The 14591-nt window shown below is 42.3% G+C and overlaps 1 protein-coding gene across 1 annotated transcript; it reads right to left on the reverse strand.

Annotated features, from left to right (window-relative positions):
* Positions 1 to 858: 858 nt before the first annotated feature.
* blcap (bladder cancer associated protein) lies at positions 859 to 5158 on the reverse strand. The gene is made up of 2 exons (XM_084317773.1): positions 5052 to 5158; positions 859 to 2644 (listed from the first exon to the last, which is right to left on the reverse strand). Exon 2 carries the CDS (start codon positions 2479 to 2481, stop codon positions 2218 to 2220), a length of 264 nt encoding a protein of 87 aa, XP_084173899.1. The 5' UTR covers positions 2482 to 2644; positions 5052 to 5158; the 3' UTR covers positions 859 to 2217.
* Positions 5159 to 14591: the final 9433 nt, after the last annotated feature.

The raw sequence follows: 14591 nt of genomic DNA on the forward strand, positions 1-14591 counted from the left end.
TGAGAAATGCTGACTGGTGAAATGAGGCGTCTGCAGAGATGATTGAATGTAGTTTGGTGAATCAATTTCACCAGTTAGTGTGTAACGTGGCGACTATTATTTTTTACTACAAGGGGGGGGGGGGGGGGGGGGGGTTCAGGACCTCGTCTAGGGCCCCACAGACCGGCCCTGTCTAGTGACTACTAGGGATGAGTTTGAATATTCGAATTGTCGATGCCAGTCTCCACATTCGATTTTCATGTCAGTCGAAGTTATATAAAATATTAATTTATTAATTGAAGCAAACCACTTATTTAATTCCCTTTTTATTTAGAGGCAGCCTAATTTTCATAGCCTAATTGATCTAAAAGATGCACAACATGCTACGGTTTGTTTGTTTATTAAAACCGATCGATAGGCCAATGCAATGCCGTTATTATAGGCTACGATGGCAAACGGTGTCATTTTGATTTATTGTCGGTCAGCTGAGCCGATCAACGTTCCGAAGGATTATCTGAACTTCAGATTCTGAAGTGCCTATTTATGTGCAATACCCTTTGATTTTAATGATCCATTCTATTAAAAAGAATAACTGAATTTAACTGAAACTGAACATTTTAACTGAAAACAGAAAACAACAATATATTTTTTATATAATTAAAGAATAATAATATTCAAATATTCGGTCTTAAGAACAGTAGACTATTCGAAAATGATTGGTCACTGGTCAGTCAGGCACATCCCAGTTCGACCAACGATACCACTGACCCTTAGCTGCCAGAGAGTTCCTGCTGACTTGTTGTACAGAACTTGTAAGTCGCTTTGGACAAAAGTGTTCAGCTAAATGACTAAAATGTAAACAACGTCAAACACTTTGAGAGGAAAAAAAAAACTTTATTAAATTAAAACCAGGAGTCACATCGAGGCAACACACTCACACACAACATGTTGTTCTGGCACACCTACACATTCTCTCTCTCACACACACACTCACACACACACACACACACGCGCACCAACATGTCTACAGCAGAAACAATTGAGCCTGCGTCTGTCCAACTGGCTGCTAATTGTAACACGTTTTGTTTTACTCTGATGGTGGTCAGCATGTTGGACACGTTCAGCATTTCATTTTAAACCCATTAAAATACACAATGTGTAGAAACAGCACGTAGGAACAAGAAGAAAGGGAAAGGAAAGAAAAACCTAAAGGCAACCCATGCACAAACAGAAGAGGAGACCGGATCAGACCAGATGGGTCCAGGTGGAACACATTCACCAGGACTCGAGGGGAGGAAGGGGGGGGGCAGAGAGACACCGTTCTTCAGCATTGAACACCCATCTAAGATGTGTGTGTGTGAGTGTCTCAATATGCGAGATGGGAGCTGAACTAATCACAGCATAGTCATTCATTGATTGTCCAGTGTGTGTGTGTGTGTGTGTGTGTGTGTGTGTGTGTGTGTGTGTAGTCCTCAGTGTGTGTGTGTGTAGTCCTCAGTGTGTGTGTGTGTGTGTAGTCCTCAGTGTGTGTGTGTGTGTGTAGTCCTCAGTGTGTGTGTGTGTGTGTGGCGCTTCAGAGCGGCTGACACAAGAGTTTAGTCGTTGAGTTCTTAGACGCGAGTGACGAAAGATGGCCGACATTCTAAAAACATCAATCCGCTCGGAGCGGGATAGTGGAGCCAACATGGCCGCCGATGGAAACAGCTACAGCCCAAACTCCCATCTATAGCCCTGGGGAGGTGGGTGGTGCCTTAAGAAACAAAGGACTCGGGGTGGACTGCAGGGGGGCGGGGTGCGACGGGGGGGTGTTGTACTTCCTGTTCAGTCCATTTTCTGTTCTGAAACTGTGGATGAATGGATGATGCGTTCCCTGTCAGCTGATGATCCGACTGCCTGGGGGGGGGGCAGCAAGAGTAGGGGAGGGAGGGAGGGGGTTTCAGCGAGTATCTGGGTATCCACATCTCCTCTCTTCTCCTCCAGCACCGGCCCTCTCCTCCTCTCAGATCTCCACACCTCCTTCCATGGTCCCCCTCTCTTCTCAGATCTCCACACCTCCTTCCATGGTCCCCCTCTCTTCTCAGATCTCCACACCTCCTTCCATGGTCCCCCTCTCTTCTCAGATCTCCACACCTCCTTCCATGGTCCCCCTCTCTTCTCAGGTCTCTGGAGAGCGAGAGTGTGCGGAGGCCGGGCTGCACCTCCCTCTCCCTCTCCCGCCGCCCTCCCGCCTCCCCTCCTCTAGGTGCCGATGATGGCCGGGTCGTGGGCGGCGGCGGGCAGCACGGTGTCGTGGCAGTGGTACAGGAAGCAGTTCCCCCAGCAGCTGTAGCAGATGAGGAAGAGTGCGGCGAGGAAGACCAGGGCACAGATGGTGCACGGTTTCCTCTCCAGCAGGAAGCTCAGCAGGTAGAAGCCCATGAACATGGAGTGGTTGAACCACAGCGCCGGGTTCAGAGGCTTGGGGATGAGGAGCACCGGGAGGAGCCACTGGAGGCAGTACATGGTCTCTGGTGGTCCGGGAGCACGTGTGTAGGGAGGGAGTCTGAGTGGGGGAGGGAGGGGGGCAGCTGACGGGTGGGATGGGGGGTGGTCCTCCTAACCAGGGGAGCTGCAGCGACGTGGGAACAGCAGGTCGAAGGAGGAGGAGACTGTTGTCAGGTTAGTCCTGAGAGAAGGAACACAGAGAGCATGGATTCATCAGCATTATCATTCAGACCCGAGAGAAGGAACACAGAGAGCATGGATTCATCAGCGTTATCATCATTCAGACCCGAGAGAAGGAACACAGAGAGCATGGATTCATCAGCGTTATCATTCAGACCCGAGAGAAGGAACACAGAGAGCATGGATTCATCAGCGTTATCATTCAGACCCGAGAGAAGGAACACAGAGAGCATGGATTCATCAGCGTTATTATCATTCAGACCCGAGAGAAGGAACACAGAACATTCATCAGTGTATCATTCAGATCCGAAAGAAGGAACACAGAACATTCATCAGCTTTATCATTCAGACCTGAAAAAAGGAACACAGAACATTCATCAGTGTATCATTCAGATCCGAAAGAAGGAACACAGAACATTCATCAGCTTTATCATTCAGACCTGAAAGAAGGAACACAGAACATTCATCAGTGTATCATTCAGATCCGAAAGAAGGAACACAGAACATTCATCAGCGTTATCATTCAGACCCGAGAGAAGGAACACAGAACATTCATCAGCTTTATCATTCAGACCTGAAAGAAGGAACACAGAACATTCATCAGTGTATCATTCAGATCCGAAAGAAGGAACACAGAACATTCATCAGTGTATCATTCAGACCCGAGAGAAGGAACACAGAACATTCATCAGTGTATCATTCAGATCCGAAAGAAGGAACACAGAACATTCATCAGTGTATCATTCAGACCTGAAAGAAGGAACACAGAACATTCATCAGTGTATCATTCAGATCCGAAAGAAGGAACACAGAACATTCATCAGCTTATTATTAAATGTATATCCAATGTAGTTTTTGATCACTAGTTGGTGAAATTGGCACTATAGAGCTAAGCACAGAGTCACATGGTCTTGCAGTATGTGGACTTGACACACGAGTGACATAGAACACAACAAGACACGCCCCTGTGCTTCAAACTGATTGGTCTACTACTCTATACATCTCCCACCCAACAGGCCAGTCAGCTGCCGGCGTCAATCAAAGCAGGTCAGACTCATGACAGCTCCCCCAAAACCAAAGGTTAAACGCGGATGAGATATTAACACTGAAAGAGCAAAGAAAACGGCGAACATTAACTTTGCGTGAGGTTATACAAGGTATGCAATGTGCTCATCTTGTAGACTATAGAACAATAGACAACTTGTGTCTATAGGTGGAAATGTAAATATGAACAAACTAAGGTGAGCTGAAAACAATCTGTTCTTCCATGAGCTTCCTGGTAGACCGATCAAAGAAACACATGAGCAATCAAATACAAAACTAGACCAGACGGAATAATAAATAGTGAGGAAATAGACATGACAGAACTTAGACAAGACAAACAGACTGAAAACAGAGTGTTAGTCGGAATAGATTAGACTGAACTATTTGAAGATTAAATACCAAGGAAGGTACACATTCGATATCACACAGATATCTCCTGATGAATTGAAAATGGGGGACCCTGATGTAAACAAGACAAAAGTCTTTCTCTGGTCTGCATCCCCTTAACAATTGTGTGTATTGAGCTGTACTGTATTGTACCCATTCTGCAATCTGTTAATAAAGTTTTCAATCAATCAAGCATCCCAAAGCCTGTGTGGGCCATTGATCTATCTGCAAAAGCCTAAACTTTTGATCTAAATTCAGACCATTTAAAATTGAATGTATTAACGTTAAGTGTTTGCTATTTGTTCGAAAATCAGGCTAAGAAGTAAGTTAGGTTACCCTTTTTCCCCCCACACTACCGATTGATTGATTGAATTGATTGTGATTGATTGTAAACTTTATTAACAGATTGCAGAATAGGTGCAGTACAGTACAGCTCAATACATGCCACCGGCCACCGACTAATCAAAGCATCAGCCAGATAAATAAGTTAGACCAACAACACAGTGTAAGGTGCCCTAGAGACTGATGAGTCAGTGACAGCTACTTAAAACCCACTTGAGTCTTTGTGTTAAATGCGGCTGTGTTGTCGGTGCATCACGGTCACTAGCTGGGGCTACGGTCGGCTAAATGGGTGCGATTTCACTTCCGTGTTTAACCAACGTTAAAGAGGAAAGAATCAGCAAAGTCATCAGAGTTAGGCCCGACCTGAAAACACAACCTAGCTAGCTGCTGCTGATCAAGCTAAACCTGAAAGACAGAAACAGCTGGAGCTTCCTTGCAGGCTCCTCCGGCTGGCTAACACAAGGAGCTAACTAGCTAAAATTGCTAACTTAGCTCATCTCGAAGATAAAGTACACCGCAGTTTTTCGGGAACGAAGTTCGAAACAGTAAGGTTACCAATAGACTATAATGTGATTATTATATTCTGTAATACCGCGTGTTCGCAGTTGAGATACTCGTTGTTATTTGTACCACACCTGCCATAGTTCGGGTTCATTCTCATTGAAGAGCAGCAGCCGACTCCATTACTGCGCCAGACAGACGACTCACTGCGTAGCTCGCGTTGTGATCCTGAGGACCCCGGCAGTTGGACTGTAGCCGTCTGTGCAGTTGCCTGTATAGATTTGACATCGTTTACTTTACTCGAAGACACTCTGACGTCACGAGACCGCCGCCATCTTGGTATTGGGGAAACAAACGAATTTCTACTGATCAAATGTATGCGTTGAGCTCCGTTTTTATTACATATGATATTTTTTTATCACATTCTTGTTCATTTCATAACCTTTTCATATCATTTGTTTTGAAAATATTGAGGCCAACATGGCATTTCACTATTTCGAAAGTCTTTCTGGTGATTCTAAGTGGCGATTCATCAAAACCTACGGGAGGCTGCAATTCGAAACTGGCCACCGTAAATGCCCAAAACCCCCACCACCTCCTAATAGACAGTCTCCTCCCCCACCGCATGTATATATTCCCTCCCCGCCGTATGTATATTTCCCTCCCACCCACCCACCCCCTCCTAATGTACAGTCCCCTCCCCATCATATGTATATACTCTGTCAGGATCTAGGGGTAACAGTACTGTATATTTGAATACCGCCTATGTCACAAATGTATCAGTACTAAATACCTATATGTCCCTATGCCATAAATGTCATGTATGTTGTGTATGTCATAAATGTCTATATGAATTGAAAATGGGGGACCCTGATGGAAACAAGACAAACGTCTTTCTCAGGTCTGCATTCCCTTAACAATTGTATGTATTGAGCCGTACTGTATTGTACCCATTCTGCAATCTGTTAAATAAAGTTTTCATTCATTCATTCATTCATGTTCCCCCCAAGCCATAGCCACTTAACATAGTTAAACAGTACTAAAATGATAGGTGGACAACAATATCATTAACTAGTTAAACAATACTAAAGTCATAGGTAGAAAATATTATTATCATCATTATTATTAGTAGTATCATTATTATTATTATTATTATTATTATTATTATTATTATTATTATTATTATTATTATTATTATTATTATTAGTAGTAGTAGTAGTAGTAGTAGTAGTTGTAGTATTATTATTATTATTATTATTATTATTATTATTATTATTATTATTATTATTATTATTATTATTATTATTATTATTATTATTATTATTATTATTATTAAATTATTATTATTAGTATTATTATTATTAACTAGTTAAATAGTACTAAAGCCATATAGGTAGAAAACAACATGGGTATTAACCAGTTAAACAGTACTATGTGTATTTTATTATTATTATTTTATTCTTAGGCAATTCTTTTGTTATTCTTATTTGTGACTTTGTTTTGTCTACCTAAATGTTTACTGTGAGCGATTTGTAGTGCCAAATTTCCCTCGGGATGATTAAAGTATTTATATTCTATTCTATTCTACTCTATTCTGTTCTATTCTATTCTATAGTCATAGGTAGAAAACGATATCTAAAAGAACAAAGCGGGGCTCGCAACTCACTTGTAGTTCCAAGGTGTTTTAACACTTTGGATGCCAGCCACGCTTTTTGTCGTTAGTTCATGCCGACCTTTGAGTGCCCGCCAATGCTATATAGCGTTTGTTTGTCGTATTTTTATTTATTGGCGATTTTAATTCATATTTCATCAATCGAGCCTCAGGTTAGTGTTGCAGACTCTCTCTGAGCTCAATTGGGAAGATACCGCCCCCTATCGTCTCTCCCTGTGGTACTGCACCCCATTACTTTAGACTGACGAAGGGGGGGGGGGGCCAGTTTCCTCATTTGACTTTTCCGTCAAGGCCAACTGAAGAATCCATTGTGCTCGCCGGCCCGGAAAACACGTGGATTATGTATAACGGATTGGTCTTTTAGCGTAGGTAAAGTTGTTGTGGTCAGGTAGGTGATTTTAGTTCCTAGTGCGTTTCCCTTTGTCCTCCACCCGTCTGCCTGCTCGACACGCGGTGGTCCGTCAGGGCGGCGGGGACACCTTCGTGGTCGTAGCAGCAGTACCATGTTCCCCTCTTAAGGGCTAATACCAGTTGCTGGGCAGATCACGGGAGCTTGAGTGCATGTTTAGCCCTGTGACTGTAACCTGAGTGGCTCATAGTTAGAGGAACACGTGTCGCCAACATTTTGGGAAATTAGCTTACCGTCTTCTCCAGAGAGAGAGAGACAAGAAGATAGATACCAGTTTCCTCTCTCTGTGCGTTCAGTAGAAAGCGATCTGGCTGCACGTTAGCCTAGCTTAGCACAATGAATGGAAGCGGACAGCGCCGGTTAGCCTTCGGGAGAGGTGTTAGTTGGACAATGCCTATAGGCTAACTGGCACTGTCCGCTTCCATTCATTGTGCTAAGCTAGGCTAAAGTGCAGCCAGATAGCTTTCTACTGAACGCACAGAGAACACTTAATGCACCATTTAAGTGTGTGTTCATGTGGCAGCAAGAGTGGCTCGCCAGCCGTGTAATCTGACACAAATGTAACAGTACTATATATGTCCCTATGCCATAAATGTCATGATGTCATGTATGTCGTGTATGTCATAAATGTCACTATGAACTGAAAATGGGGGACCCTGATGTAAACAAGACGAAAGTCTTTCTCTGGTCTGCATCCCCTTAACAATTGTGTGTATTGAGCCGTACTGTACTGTACTGTACCCATTCTGCAATCTGTTAAATAAAAATGTCATTCATTCACCCCGGGACGAGTTAGTCTCAGTTCAACTAAGTTCATTAGAGTTTACTTCCAATATAAACCCTTCACTGGCTGCCAATAAACCAGCGGATAAACGTCAAGGTTCTCCTGCTGGTCTACAAGGCCATTAACCACTCCGGCCCCACCTCCCTCCAGGACCTCCTCTCCCCTCAACCTGCATGCAGGTCACTCAGGTCTGGCAGACAACACCTCCTCACCATCCCACGCACCAGGCTGTCGACCATGAGGCACCGTGCTTTCTGCACACGGGGGCCACGCCTGTGGAATCAGCTGCCAGGATCCGTCAAGGCCTCAGACTCCCTCGCTGCCTTCAAGGCTGCCTTAAAACTCATTTATTTTACTCTGCCTTCCACTAGGGCCTGTTTTTACTGCTCCTATGTTTTTCTTTTATTTATTCATTCTTAATGTTTTAATGTTTTTTACTTCCTTTTTATTTTTCCTTTTGCTGTGAAGCACCTTGAGATCTCGTTGAGTTTAAAGTGTGCTATATAAATGAAAAAAACATTTATTACATTCAAGTTTAAAGTAATTAAAATGTTTGAGGTCTTTTAGGATTTCAAATTGTATATTGTTTTATGGTAATCAGTTTGTTTTAAGTTTTCAAAACAGTTTCAGTTTGTTTTAATCTTTTAAAACAGTTTCAGTAGTTCCTTTAGATTTGTATTTGTATGCTTGTATCATTGTTTGTTGTCTTGAGTTGTCTGAGACCAAGGACCACAATGTAAACAAGTCCTCAGACTTTATTGTGTTTTTATCCTTGATGTTGTTGAGATGCACATATTGTTTTGTATCGTGTACTCTACAATTACAAACATCATATCAATCAATCAATCAATCAATTACAAACCCCATTTCTTCCAAATCATTTTATTTCTCATGTTTAACTCAACAACAACAGCGGCACACAAATACAGCAGGGAAACAAGTCAAATAAGCATGAAGAGGAAATACAGAAAATATATAAAATTCAGTTTGAAACAATTCAACAAGCTCTGACAAAACTAATAAACATTATTCAACAAAAAAGATGCATGGCAATAGACCAGAGAAGGCATTATGTACGTTCTGGTTCTAGAGAGCATTTGGACTTTTCACCACAGACTGGCTTCTACGAGGAGTGGACCCATTATGTGACGAGACCAAATATGGTAGTAATTGTCGGCTATTCATTTAAAGTTTTGCATAGGAACAAATTCAGCATTCTAACAATTCTTTGTTGAAATCTTTTTTTCAGAATGTAATTACATGCTGTGTTGTACCTCTACCTCAGACTATGATGGAATAAAAAAAAAAAAACCAACAGACAGTGTGACTTCTGTCCAACAAGTACGATTAATACATTCATGTCTGTCCAATCCCACAGACAAGGGCAGAGGTTACATTATTACAAGGAGAAAGGTCATCGTAACAGAAGTGGAGATGATTGTTACACTGGCGTAACAGAGTACGCAAATCAAACTGCAACAAAGCACAAACAAGTGCGCCTGCATGAATAGAGCCATGAAACAAAGGTTATGAATTATAACCCTAATTATATGAATACTGGCGTAGCATCTTGCTTCGCCTAATGGACTACTCCGTGCACCAATGGGTGCTCGCTGAAATTCTTTTATCAATGCACCTATCACTGACCAGGGCCACGCCTCCCCTGCTAGCAGGTGCATAGTTCCTTTGACGCAAACACAAACTAGGGACAACAGGAAGTGAAAGCAAGTACGCTATGCCAGTATTAATATAACTAGGGTTATAATTCATAACCTTCGTTATATAACATACTATATTAATATAACTAGGGTAATAATTCATAACCTTCATTATATAACATGCTGTATTCGTATAACTAGGGTTATAATTCATAACCTTCGTTATATAACATACTGTATTAATTTATTAACTAGGGTTATAATTCATAACCTTCGTTATATAACATACTGTATTAATTTATTAACTAGGGTTATAATTCATAACCTTCATACTGTATTCATATAACTAGGGTTATAATTCATAACCTTCGTTATATAACATACTGTATACATTTATTAACTAGGGTTATAATTCATAACCTTCGTTATATAACATACTGTATTAATATAACAGGTTATATTCATAACCTTAGTTATATAACATACTGTATTAATATAACTAGGGTTATATTCATAACCTTAGTTATATAACATACTGTATTAATACACCTAGTGTTATAATTCATAACCAGGGAGGAGACCCCCTGGTCTGGCGCTATCAGAATGAGAGTCTTTCCAACAACTGGTCCATCGGGTGACGCCCGTCCAGCCACGGGCACAAGGAGAACACGTCCACTCCCATGATCTGTGGAGCCCGTATAGGCAACTATAGGCCACTGCACCTGCTTATATACTAGCAGGGGGAGGGGGCGTGGCCCTAGTCAGTGATAGGTGCATTGATACAATTCTTTCAGCGAGTTTCCCCATTGGCACGCGGAACAGTCCAGTAGGCGGAGCAAGACGTGCAGTCAGTATGTTATATAACACACACTCCTACGCAGAGCTGTCTCTACGCCTGTACGTCACAGCCTGCTAAACACCTCTGTCTCTACGCCTGTACGTCACAGCCTGCTAAACACCTCTGTCTCTACACCCGTACGTCACATCCTGCTAAACACCTCTGTCTCTACACCTGTACGTCACATCCTGCTAAACACCTGTACGTCACATCCTGCTAAACACCTCTGTCTCTACACCCGTACGTCACATCCTGCTAAACACCTGTCTCTACACCTGTATGTCACAGCCTGTAAACACCTCTGTCTCTACGCCTGTATGTCACATCCTGCTAAACACCTGTCTCTACGCCTGTACGTCACAGCCTGCTAAACACCTCTGTCTCTACGCCTGTACGTCACAGCCTGCTAAACACTTCTGTCTCTACACCTGTACGTCACAGCCTGCTAAACACCTCTGTCTCTACACCTGTACGTCACAGCCTGCTAAACACCTCTGTCTCTACACCTGTACGTCACAGCCTGCTAAACACCTCTGTCTCTACGCCTGTACGTCACAGCCTGCTAAACACCTCTGTCTCTACGCCTGTACGTCACAGCCTGCTAAACACCTCTGTCTCTACACCTGTACGTCACAGCCTGCTAAACACCTCTGTCTCTACACCTGTACGTCACAGCCTGCTAAACACCTCTGTCTCTACGCCTGTACGTCACAGCCTGCTAAACACCTCTGTCTCTACGCCTGTACGTCACAGCCTGCTAAACACCTGTCTCTACGCCTGTACGTCACAGCCTGCTAAACACCTCTGTCTCTACGCCTGTACGTCACAGCCTGCTAAACACCTCTGTCTCTACGCCTGTACGTCACAGCCTGCTAAACACCTCTGTCTCTACGCCTGTACGTCACAGCCTGCTAAACACCTCTGTCTCTACGCCTGTACGTCACAGCCTGTAAACACCTCTGTCTCTATGCCTGTACGTCACAGCCTGTAAACACCTCTGTCTCTATGCCTGTACGTCACAGCCTGCTAAACACCTCTGTCTCTACGCCTGTACGTCACAGCCTGCTAAACACCTCTGTCTCTACGCCTGTACGTCACAGCCTGCTAAACACCTCTGTCTCTACGCCTGTACGTCACAGCCTGCTAAACACCTCTGTCTCTACGCCTGTACATCACATCCTGCACAACAGCTCTGCCCAAAGTGCCGTAACTGCAGTAACTTTTAATGCAGTGATGTAGTAAACACACTAGTGATGCAGTGATGTAGTAAACACACTAGTGATGCAGTGATGTAGTAAACACACTAGTGATGCAGTGATGTACAGTAGTAAACACACTAATGATGCAGTGATGTACAGTAGTAAACACACTAGTGATGCAGTGATGTAGTAAACACACTAGTGATAAAAAAACTAGTGCAGGGATCAGAGAAGTAAACACATCTTTTCTGCATAAGGAACCTATACCTTTATGGGTGTGTTCATGGTCATATCCATGGATACAGTGAATAAACAAGACAACGTGAAATGTAATGATTTAACTTTTTTCAACACATTTTCAGTTCTTATTTAAAAAAGAGACAAAACAATACGGGGGGGAAGGGGGACGGGACAATAATGTAATATTATTTATTCAATTTGTTAAGGGTAAATAATATAAGTAAAGGAAGCACCGGTTAGTTTACTTCCTCTTTGGACAGATATGTTTTGACGGAGGAACACCGTGTGACTCTCAGCGTAGGAATGTGCACGAAACCAGAGCTCATTATAGCTCCTACAGCTTCACGCTCGCTCAAAAGAAACGTGATATTTAGGAACAAAAAAACCCCAAAACGACCAAAAATGGATTCAGAATTGATGTCGTCGAAGTGACAAAGCAGCAGCTTTGAACAAGTATACCCTACCGGAACCCGTTCATCGTGATCAGGCTTAACACTCCTCCCTGCAGGCAACGTAGGGGCTTTTCTCCAGTGCATTCCAGTAGCATTACAGCGAGCGCTGCTGACGCCAGCTGTTCAGGATCCTATATCATTCAATCTTCAGGACTTTATTCCGAGGCTCTTTGGCGACAGTGGGTCCCTTTATCTCCGTCCCATGTGAAGCGTTATATCCTAGATTGGATCTTTACAATGAAAAGCAACTGAATCTAGAAGCCTTTACTTTGGTTTTCTAGAGAGAAAACCAACCCTGAATCCTTTGTGGTTTGCACATGGTGAGTATTGTAGGTGACAGATGCTCGGGCGTCTAGAAAACATGCAGTAGAGGAAACTCCTGCAAACCATCTCTATGTTTACAATTAAAACTAGAGTCCTAATGAGGTCATGACTATAACTATCGAGTCCTAATGAGGTCATAACTATAACTATTCAGTCCTGATGAGGTCATAGCTATAACTATCGAGTCCTGATGAGGTCATGACTATAACTATAGAGTCCTAATGAGGTCATAGCTATAACTATTCAGTCCTGATGAGGTCATGACTATAACTATCGAGTCCTAATGAGGTCATAACTATAACTATAGAGTCCTAATGAGGTCATAGCTATAACTATAGAGTCCTAATGAGGTCATAGCTATAACTATTCAGTCCTGATGAGGTCATGACTATAACTATCGAGTCCTAATGAGGTCATAACTATAACTATCGAGTCCTGATGAGGTCATAACTATAACTATCGAGTCCTGATGAGGTCATAGCTATAACTATCGAGTCCTGATGAGGTCATAACTATAACTATTCAGTCCTAATGAGGTCATAACTATAACTATCGAGTCCTGATGAGGTCATAACTATAACGAGTCCTGATGAGGTCATATAGCTATAACTATTCAGTCCTGATGAGGTCATAACTATAACTATCGAGTCCTAATGAGGTCATAGCTACTGTATAACTGTTCAGACTATAACTATTCAGTCCTGATGAGGTCATGACTGTAACTATTGAGTCCTGATGAGGTCATGACTGTAACTATTCAGTCCCGATGAGGTCATGACTATAACTATTCAGTCCCGATGAGGTCATGACTGTAACTATTCAGTCCCAATGAGGTCATGACTGTAACTATTGAGTCCTGATGAGGTCATGACTGTAACTATTCAGTCCCGATGAGGTCATGACTATAACTATTCAGTCCCGATGAGGTCATGACTGTAACTATTGAGTCCTGATGAGGTCATGACTGTAACTATTGAGTCCTGATGAGGTCATGACTGTAACTATTCAGTCCCAATGAGGTCATGACTATAACTATTCAGTCCCGATGAGGTCATGACTGTAACTATTCAGTCCCGATGAGGTCATGACTGTAACTATTCAGTCCCGATGAGGTCATGACTATAACTATTCAGTCCCGATGAGGTCATGACTGTAACTATTCAGTCCCAATGAGGTCATGACTGTAACTATTCAGTCCCGATGAGGTCATGACTGTAACTATTCAGTCCCGATGAGGTCATGACTATAACTATTCAGTCCCGATGAGGTCATGACTGTAACTATTCAGTCCCGATGAGGTCATGACTGTAACTATTCAGTCCCGATGAGGTCATGACTATAACTATTCAGTCCTGATGAGGTCATGACTGTAACTATTGAGTCCCGATGAGGCCATAGCTATAACCATTCAGTCCTGATGTTTTAAATACAATGAAAACATTTTACTAAGAAGTGAACATGCTTTCTGGTCCTACATACACTGACTAGATACATCTCCAATTGAATTTAATCTGGCATTGATGCTTAAAATCTTTTCTCTTAAAGGGGACATATTAGGCGTTTTTGGGGTTTTTCCCTTTCCTTTATATAGCTGGCGGTGCATGTAGACCGTCATAGTGTTATAATAGAGATGGTGTTTTGTACTGTATATTATACTAGATGGTGTATTGTACTGTATATTATACTATAGGTGGTGTATTGTACTGTATATTATACTATAGGTGGTGTATTGTACTGTGTTATACTAGAGGTGGTGTATTGTACTGTATGTTATACTAGAGGTGGTGTATTGTACTGTATATTATACTAGAGGTGGTGTATTGTACTGTATGTTATACTAGAGGTGGTGTATTGTACTGTATATTATACTAGAGGTGGTGTATTGTACTGTATATTATACTATAGGTGGTGTATTGTACTGTATATTATACTAGAGGTGGTGTATTGTACTGTATATTATACTATAGGTGGTGTATTGTACTGTATATTATACTAGAGGTGGTGTATTGTACTGTATATTATACTAGAGGTGGTGTATTGTACTGTATATTATACTAGATGGTGTATTGTACTGTATATTATACTAGAGATGGTGTAT

The sequence above is a fragment of the Notolepis coatsorum genome (genome assembly GCF_963971535.1).
Source record: "Notolepis coatsorum genome assembly, chromosome: 6".
Lineage (NCBI taxonomy): Eukaryota > Metazoa > Chordata > Actinopteri > Aulopiformes > Paralepididae > Notolepis > Notolepis coatsorum.